This window comes from Aegilops tauschii, chromosome 5 (assembly GCF_002575655.3).
Source record: "Aegilops tauschii subsp. strangulata cultivar AL8/78 chromosome 5, Aet v6.0, whole genome shotgun sequence".
Lineage (NCBI taxonomy): Eukaryota > Viridiplantae > Streptophyta > Magnoliopsida > Poales > Poaceae > Aegilops > Aegilops tauschii.
Window position 1 is genome coordinate 30,567,783 of NC_053039.3, and position 9,868 is coordinate 30,577,650.

The following is a 9,868-nucleotide window of genomic DNA, read 5'->3' on the forward strand; positions in this document are numbered from 1 at the left end:
ACGAGCTCCGGCCAGGCGCGCGGCTCTGACAAAAAGCTCCGGCGAGGTGAAAAGCTGCGACCGTCGAGGCGCATAGCTGCAACGACGGGCTCCGACGAGGCGAAAAGCTGCGACCGGCCAGGCGCACGGCAGCGACGACAAGCTCCGGCGAGGTGAAAAGCTGCGAGCGACGGGGCGCACAGCCACGACGTCGAGCTCCGGCGAGGCGAGAAGCTGCGAGCGGTGAGGCGCGTAGCTGCGACAACGGCGTGCGCGATGCAGTTCGTGGGCGGCGACCCCTTTTTTCCCAGGCTGGAGCGTTCGTGCGAGCAACGATTTTGGGGCGGGTTTGACTGTTTCATCGAACGGCTGTATTTGCTTTAATCCCACGGTTAAAAAGGGGGCCGATCTGGGCAATTTGTAGGCGCCGGCTATGAGTAAAACCCTTAGTTCTTAACATGGATCAATCTACCAGAGCATGCACTATATCCCAGCAATTAATTTGGGCTGCCAAACCTCCTCTCAGTTAATCGGACGTCTATCATAATGATATCTACATACAGTCACAGATGAGATTAGGCCAAATAGAGTCTGAGGTGCCCCTTTGATGTTTCTAAAGGCGCTCAGCATGCTCTTCTATTTCTTTTTCATGACGAACAAGTTGGTATACAACAGCATATATGATGCCACATGGCATTATACAGGGCAGCATGTTCCTATCCTTTTATTACACTTTGCATCATAAATCATACCACAAGCGGGGTCGTCTCATCTTCGGCGGCGCCAGCCGAGGGGTCCAGCAGATCGGGCAGGTCCTCTCTGACGGAGAACCTCAGCCACCGCTTCTTCTCCATGTACACCAGGGCCGGTTGCAGCGCAAACCCGACGAGCACCGCCAGGATGCTCACAGCCATCACCTTGAAGGAAGCCAGCACCATCACCACGACAATCAGGATAGACGGAGGGATGATCATCAGGACGGAGCCAACGGTGCCCAGCGGGATCCGGAAAGGCCGGGAGGTGCTAGGGTGGGTCATCCTCAGCTTGATGAAGGCGATGAACTCCAATATCATCCCGAAGCAGTAGAGGTAGTTCTCAGCCGCAATGATCTCCTGGAAGCTCATCCAGGACAGCAGGACCACACCGAACGCGGAGAACAGGATGCCGATCAGTGGGGTCCCGTAGCGTGATCTCTTGCCGAAGAACTCAGGGAGCATGCCACGCTCAGCCATCCCCAGAAGCTGGTATGAATCACTGCTCATTTCAGTAACAAAGTTGCCCATGTTCGACAATGCGGCCGCCGCTTGAATCCATGAGTGCAACCAGAAACCACCAAGAATTTTTGCAATGTCTGAAAAATATCCGTCTGTCCACGACTCCCGAACAACCGGAAGTGCTGCTGTACAAGTGATCAGAGGGTAGAGGTATCCCCCGACTACTAAAACAAGAGCATAAGAAAGTGCCCTGGGGAGGGTTCTCTTTGGATTCTCAACCTCTCCAGCCAATGTACTGATTGAATCCCAATAGTTGAGGTTCCAAAACAGAGTGTTCAGATACAGGCCCCAATTCACATTGTCCAGGTCCATTTCAAACCATCTTGAAGGTTCAATATGTGGAATTGCTATCAATCCCATTACAAAGAAAGGGAGCAGAGAGAACACCCCAAGAAAGACTGCCACCCAGCCAACTATCGTTAATCCTCTGTAGTTCATGTAAGTAAGGGCAACTGTGAGGATAAGCACCGCAAAAGTCCTTGGAAGCCCACCCCCGAGAGCTGGAATACTGGACTTGACATAGTCAAGAAAAAGGACTGGATAGAGAGCATTATCTATGACACCACTGAGCCACTTTGCCCAGCCTTGCTGAAAACCCCAGAAGGACCCAAGAGCTGAAGAGACCCAGACGACATAGCCACCATTCTCAGGAAACATAGTACCCATCTCAGCTGTGATTAGGGCTTCTGGAATACTCCATATGAGCGCAAACAGAAGAAACCCCACAATTGCCAGGAGTGGTCCAGCAGCCTTGACACTGTCCTCAATCCCAAAGGGACCCCCTGAGACTTCATAGAATATGAGGAAGACAAGTGGGACCATGGAAACCTTTGGGATGCCATGCCCTCCCTTACGCTCTTTGCTCTCATTGTTGACACCGTCATACTTGAAATCAACACGATCCTCCATATGAAGAAAGGCTGAATTTGCTCGTGTTACTGCTGTACTCCTCAATATCTGCAGTTGGAAAGTCAATTATCCATTAAAATACAAACCTTATGCTGTCCCTCGTTTTATCATGCAGAATATGTACACAAGGACCACAATTTTGATGTCACAAACTTGTAGCTTGTTCTGAATTAAATTAGTAATAGAAAGAAAAATATGCCTTTATGCCAATCAAAGATGCATAGCTAAGGAAATTACCACTGAATTCGAATGGTTCTATGTAATAAAATTAAAAGGTAACTCCACTGGCATTTTTACCATTGTGTCAATCTAAGTTAGGCTTTTTTCCAGTCAGGTTCTGCATTTCACGAAAGCCATAGTTGAAATCAAAACAATCCCCCATAGGAAGGAGAGGTTCAATTTTCTTGTGTTATGCTGTGCTCCTCAATTTCTGCAGTTGGAAAGCCGATTATCAATAAAAAAGTAAACCTTAGATTATTCCTTGTTATAACATGCAACATGCCCGCAAGGAATGTAATTGGTAGTATAAATCTAATTTTTGATATTAATTTGACAGCTTGTCTACACGTACTACTAAAAGAAACGCGGCTTTTCAGTCACGTATAGTTCAAACATACACAAGGCTTTTCAATCTTTGCCAGTAAATCGTGTATAAGTAACTATCAACGTTATCATTTTATCCATCCTGTAGGCCTCACCAAATACCTTTTGGTCGCCTATAAGATAGCAGTCGTGTTAACTTTGTGAAACTCGAATATGTAAATCATGCATAGTCAAAACATGCACAAGGCTTAGGTGTCTCATGGAATTTTCGTATGGCCATATAAGGTATGTAGCATATAGTACATCAATATGGTATTTAAGCTGTTGAATTATTGATGCAACATGAGCAAGTTTGAGTGATAATTTCCCTCCATAAATATCAGGATTTCTAAAAGCTTCTACTCCATGCAGTGATGGCCAGCAAATATCAGGACAATCCATTACTACAGCACAAATCCATGGGGCGAGGGCCAGCACAAAATCTACCACGGCACAGGAGAGGAACAAGTAGCTTACCACCTGTGCCGGAGTATAAGAAGCACAGGAATCGGCCACCGGAGGGGCAGGAGGCGCCGGAGTGGAAGAAGAATCCCCCGCGCCCCACCACACGGCGTCGGTCTGCGAGAAGAAACCGCATCAGTGAAGAAGAGCAAACGGAGTCGAACCAAGCAAGGGGCGGCTGCAGATAGAGGAGAAGTGGGAGGGGGACCTTGGCTTGACGAGCTCCTCTCCCGGCGGCACAGAGAGGAGAAGAGGGAACCAGGGGGCGGCAGCACACAGAGGCTCCTCTCCCGGCGCGGCCCTGCTCGAAGCCCTTGGCTGCGCCGCGGATCGGGCCTGACCTGCTCGATCTGCGGCCCCCCGACCTAGGGTGGGGAGAGAAGCTGAAGTGAGGGAGGGAGGGAGAGGGTGGAGTGCGGCGGCGGTGGGGGAGAGGGCGAGTTCGCCGGCGGGGTTGGCTGTGGGGGCGGCGCCGATGTGGGAGCGAGGGAGGAACAGATCGAGACTGAGAGAGAGAGAGAGAGGAGTCTCGGGTGTTTACGTTTTGTTTTTCTGAGAGCATCGCCAAAAACTGGGAGCGACTACGGTAGAATCTCGGTTTGTGGTAAAAAAAAATACTAGGAAATTTGATCTGGCCGTTGGATCAAACAGAGATGGTACAGATTGTAGCGGAGGATAGAGTCCCGGAAATATTAGAAGCCACGAAGGTTTTGAGGCTCTATCTCTGGCAGCCGATTTGGGTTATCAGAGGATCCAAGTTTCCACTGACTCTATGGCAACGGTTGCGCATCCGAAAAATGAATACAGTGGGTCTTCTCTGGCTATCGTTCAGGATATCAGAGGAAAATTACATGATTTTGTATCTGTAGAGTTTATCCACGAGAAGAGGGATATGAATGTTGAGGCTCACCCCCTCTCCAAGGCAGCAACTACTTACCTTTTGATCGTCACGTGTCGCTTTCGAATTTACCAGACATTATTTGTATTTCTAAAATTATTTCAAGTTAAATAAAGTTGTGGCAACTCAAAAACAAAAGAACATTCGTCCCTCGTTCCTAGCCATTGTCATTTCGACACCCTTCTTCCCTTCATAGCAGCAGCGCACACAGAAAATTTTCCCGAACCTAACCCTCGTCTCTGTCACCGCTGCCCGCTAGTGTTGATGGGCAAACGCCTTATTAGAGAATTTCTTTCTTAGACAAGAAGTGACGGGGAAGCAGCCACGGACACAATTGAGTTCTGTCACTCATCAAGCATTCTTTCCCCTCCCTCCTTCACGGCGTGGTCTGCCTCTACACGCCTACTCTCCTATACCAACTCATCTCTACCTTCTTCCTTGTTGAATCATCTTTTCTTTCTCCCTTGGCGTCTCTTTCCCCCCTCACATGGCCTTTCTCAACCCAAACCCTCGCCTCTGCCACATCATGCTGTCATCGCAGCTTGCGAGCGCTCGGGAGGGAGATCTTAAAGGATTTATTCATGGATGCATGGAACCTGATATCATTTTGTCATTGCGGAACTTTGGACTAGTAGAGAAACGGCCTAATGTGAAGCACATTAGTACCGGTTTGTAACAAAATCGGCACTAATGTGTCCATTAGTGCCGGTTCGAACGGCTAGGCGGGCGAAGCTAATTAGTACCGGTTCGTGGCGAACCGTTAGTACCGGTTCGTGCCACGAACCGGTACTAAAGAGGCTGTGGCACACCGTGGTCCGGCTGGGGCCCCACCAGCACCTTTAGTACCGGTCTATACCACAAACCGGTACTATAGGTTTCTAGTTGATTCATTCTGCAGCGCTTTTTTAGTCCCACCTCGCTCAGCTAACAGAGTTTTACCACCTTAAATATGTTACTTCTCAAACTATCACGAGCACTTGGTCTTCACTGAACTCTATGTGTAGGATCTGTACCCGCAATAGGAATCCTCACCGGTTCTTAAACCAACCGATGAGGATTCCTATTGACAATTTAGATTCTACACAAAAAGATCATTGATGATCAATGTATTTTTGATGTATTTCTCTATAGCAGTAGCGCGTTTTGGCTGAAACGATACTGATCAATGTATTTTTTATGTATATTTTTACATGTTTACACAATCTCTTTCGAAATATCAGGGTTTCGTACGAAAACTCGTCTGTTACAAAGGCATTTCATTTAGTACCGGTTCTAAGGCTGGGGCTCCACGAGCACCTTTATTACCGGTTCGTGGCATGAACCGGTACTAGAGTTCTTTAGTAGATTCTTTCTACAGCTGTTTTTTAGTCCCACCTCGACAAGCGAGAGGCACTCGCAGCGGTTTATAAGCCCTGAGTGCAAAGATTTGAAATGGCTGGTGTAGACTGCACGGAGGTATGTGTAGTTTCTCAAGGCCTGAAGCTAAGCAACGTGCAGGTGAGCATTGCGGCTCTCTTTTATTTTTTCAATAACTTATTACAACTCCGGACTTTTTTGCATTCAGTATGCACGATTCAAGGCCATGTCATCAACTTTCAACCCTTTCTGACATCATTTGCTATTTTTGATGCATTTACTGATTTGTTTTGAGCTAAATGACCCCGAAATTGAAAAGCACTACAAATGAACTCTTAAAAGGTTAAAATTTGGCATGGTATCATCATTTCACCCACATGGCATGTGCAAAAAAGTAGAGATGGTTACGGCAAAAACTGGATGTACTTCGTGTACAAACTGGACACTCTCTTTCGAAGTATCAGGGTTTCGGACGAAAACTCATCTGTTACAAAGGCACTTCATTATTTTAATAACTTATTACAACTCCAGACTTTTTTGCGTTCATTATGCACCATTCAAAGCCACGTCGTAAACTTTCAACCCTTTCTGACATCATTTGCGATTTTTGATGCATTTACTGATTTGTTTTGAGCTAAATGACCATGAAATTGAAAAGCACTACAAATGAACTCTTAAAAGGTTGAAATTTGGCATGGTATCATCATTTCACCCACATGGCATGTGCAAAAATGTAGAGATGGTTACGGCAAAAACTGGATGCACTTCGTGTACAAACTGGACACTCTCTTTCGAACTATCAGGGTTTCGGACAAAAACTCATCTGTTACAAAGGCACTTCATTATTTTAATAACTTATTACAACTCCGGACTTTTTTGCGATCATTATGCACCATGGAAAGCGACGTCGTAAACTTTCAACCCTTTCTGGCATACTCAGAAATAAATAGAAGAAAATAAATAAAGCAGAAAAGAAAAAACTATATAAAAAACTACTCAGAAATAAATAGAAGAAAATAAATAAAACAGAAAAGAAAAAACTATATAAAAAACTACTCAGAAATAAATAGAAGAAAATAAATAAAACAGAAAAGAAAAAACTATATAAAAAACTACTCAGAAATAAATAGAAGAAAATAAATAAAGCAGAAAAGAATAAAAAACTATATAAAAAACTACTCACAAATAAATAGAAGAAAATAGATAAAACAGAAAAGAAAAAACTATATAAAAACTACTCAGAAATAAATAGAAGAAAATAAATAAAGCAAAAAAGAAAAAAACTATATAAAAAATAATTGGGGCGCTGCCCAGTGGGCCTGCTAGGCCTCGGGTGTGGAAATTCAGGCCCACAAGGGCCAGCACGTTCACAGGGCAGCGCGCCTAGGCCGAGAAGCCTGCTTTACATAGGAGTTCGAAGGAGCAGCTGATACGTCACCAACGTATCTATAATTTTTTATTGTTCCATGCTATATTATATTCTGTTTTGGACATTAATGGGCTTTATTATACATTTTTATATTATTTTTGGGACTAACCTATTAACCGGAGGCCTAGCCCAGAATTGCTGTTTTTGCCTATTTCAGAGTTTCGCAGAAAAAGAATATCAAACGGACTCCAAACGGAATGAAACCTTCGGGATTGCGATTTTCGGAACGAACGTGATCCAGAGGACTTGGACCCTACGTCAAGACATCAACCAGGAGGGCACGAGGTAGGGGGCGCGCCCTCCACCCTCATGGGCCCCATGTTGCTCCACCGACGTACTTCTTCCTCCTATATATACCTACGTATCCCCAAACTACTAGATACGGAGCCAAAAACCTAATTCCACCGCCGCAACCTTCTGTAACCTTGAGATCCCATCTTGGGGCCTTTTCCGGAGCTCCGCCGGAGGGGGCATCGATCGCAGAGGGCTTCTACATCAACACCATAGCCTCTCTGATGATGTGTGAGTAGTTTACCTCAGACCTTCGGGTCAATAGTTATTAGCTAGATGGCTTCTTCTCTCTTTTTGGATCTCAATACAATGTTCTGCCCCTCTCTTGTGGAGATCTATTCGATGTAATCTTCTTTTGCGGTGCGTTTGTTGAGACCGATGAATTGTGGGTTTATGATCAAGTTTATCTATGAACAATATTTGAATCTCCTCTGAATTCTTTTATGTATGATTGGTTATCTTTGCAAGTCTCTTCGAATTATCAGTTTGGTTTGGCCTACTAGATTGATCTATCTTGCAATGGGAGAAGTGCTTAGCTTTGGGTTCAATCTTGCGGTGTCCTTTCCCAGTGACAGTAGGGGCAGCAAGGCACGTATTGTATTGTTGCCATCGAGGATAACAAGATGGGGTTTATATCATATTGCATGAGTTTATCCCTCTACATCATGTCATCTTGCTTAAAGCGTTACTCTATTCTTATGAACTTAATACTCTAGATGCATGCTGGATAGCGGTCGATGTGTGGAGTAATAGTAGTAGATGCAGGCAGGAGTCGGTCTACTTGTCTCGGACGTGATGCCTATATACATGATCATACCTAGATATTCTCATAACTATGCTCAATTCTGTCAATTGCTCAACAGTAATTTGTTCACCCACCGTAATACTTATGCTCTCGAGAGAAGCCAGTAGTGAAACCTATGGCCCCCGGGTCTATTTTCCATCATATTAATCTTCCAGCACTTAGCTATTTTCATTACCTTTTATTTTACTTTGCATCTTTATCATAAAAATACCAAAAATATTATCTTATCACATCTATTAGATCTCACTCTCGTAAGTGACCGTGAAGGGATTGACAACCCCTTTATTGCGTTGGTTGCGAGGATTTATTTGTTTGTGTAGGTACGAGGGACTCGTGCGTGGTCTCCTACTGGATTGATACCTTGGTTCTCAAAAACTGAGGGAAATACTTACGCTACTTTGCTGCATCACCCTTTCCTCTTCAAGGGAAAACCAACGCAGTGCTCAAGAGGTAGCAAGAAGGATTTCTGGCGCCGTTGCCGGGGAGGCTTACGCAAGGTCAAGTCAAGATTTGGACTCCTGACAACGAGCCATTTCTGGCGCCGTCGCCAGGGAGTCTACGCAAAAGTCAACATACCAAGCACCCATCACAAACCCTTATCTCCCGCATTACATTATTTGCCATTTGCCTCTCGTTTTCCTCTCCCCCACTTCACCCTTGCCGTTTTATTCGCCCTCTCTTTTCTGTTTGCCTTCCTCCCTCTTTTTGACCCTTGCACTTTTCTGCCGTTATGTCTGAAATTGGGGAAATTATTATCGATATGGACAATAATAATATCATGGAAAATTCTGATGCTCCTGCTGAGGAACCCCCTATCTTACATACAAAAAAATTCCGAATTGGTAGTGGTAATATTATTGGAAAAGGAGTTATCCTAGATTTCTTTACTTGTGTCAGTGCTTTGCCTTCTATGGGTAGTTCTATTCTTAATAGAACTAGTAGTCTTGCGGACGCTATCGCCATGCTTGTAGTTGAACTTGAAAGACAATTTATGCACATGCATCCTTGCATACAAAGGATTTTCCTAGAATTTTCTAATATTGAGCATTCTTCTATTAAGCGTGCCGCTACTATATTTTTGGCTCATGAGTTTAGATTTATAATAAAAGAGGCCAAAGAAATCTTTGCGCATTATAGGGTAGATGCTGGCCGTCCTCCCATAGAAACTATTTTATTTGATCAAGAGGAAATAATGCGTTTTCAATCTCTAGACTATGTTGCTTTTAATGAAAACCTTAGAAAAAAGGTTCCTACCAATATTCTAGTTGATAGAATTTCTGAACTTAATAATGATTTTGCTATTCGAGATAATGAGCTAGGATATTCTCTCGAATATAGGCTCACAAAGTTCTGTCAAAAGAATGCTTATAATGATGAATTGGTTGTGCAATACGAAGGGCCAAAGGAGGAACCTATACCTCCTAAAGTTGATCTTGGGGATTTTTGTCCCATTAAATTCAGCCCTTTTGATTACTTTTGTTTGCCTCAAAGAAAACTCGCTGCTGAACGTAGAGAATATGAAATGAGTTTTACTGATCTATCCTATTATTATGGCAATACCTAGATCTATCCTTGCTTTTATGCCTAGCTAGGGGCGTTAAACGATAGCGCTTGTTGGGAGGCAACCCAATTTTATTTTTAGTTTTTTTCTTTTTGCTTCTGTTTAGGAATAAATATTTGATCTAGCCTCTGGTTAGATGTGTTTTTATGTTTTAATTAGTGTTTGTGCCAAGTTTAACCTATAGGATCTTCTTGGATGGTAGTTATTTGATCTTGCTGAAAATTGCAGAAACTTTCTGTTCACGAAAATAATTGTTAAAAATCACCAGAACGTGATAAAATATTGATTCCAATTCCTGATGATCAATAAACAAATTATCTAG

General features: G+C 44.0%; 1 protein-coding gene across 4 annotated transcripts; it reads right to left on the reverse strand.

The window, feature by feature from the left end:
• Positions 1-554: 554 nt before the first annotated feature.
• Positions 555-3,789, reverse strand: LOC109750076 (probable polyamine transporter At1g31830). Of its 4 annotated transcripts, none has more exons than XM_020309028.4 (4): positions 3,415-3,789; positions 3,222-3,323; positions 2,460-2,592; positions 555-2,210 (listed from the first exon to the last, which is right to left on the reverse strand). In XM_020309028.4, exons 3-4 carry the CDS (start codon positions 2,460-2,462, stop codon positions 726-728), a joined length of 1,488 nt encoding a protein of 495 aa, XP_020164617.1. In that variant the 5' UTR covers positions 2,463-2,592; positions 3,222-3,323; positions 3,415-3,789; the 3' UTR covers positions 555-725. The 4 variants fall into 4 exon arrangements, with proteins under 4 accessions (XP_020164617.1, XP_020164618.1, XP_020164620.2 ...); XM_020309029.4 differs by having other exon boundaries at positions 3,225-3,323; positions 3,415-3,745; XM_020309031.4 differs by lacking the exon at positions 2,460-2,592 and having other exon boundaries at positions 3,415-3,784.
• Between the last annotated feature and the right edge of the window lie 6,079 nt (positions 3,790-9,868).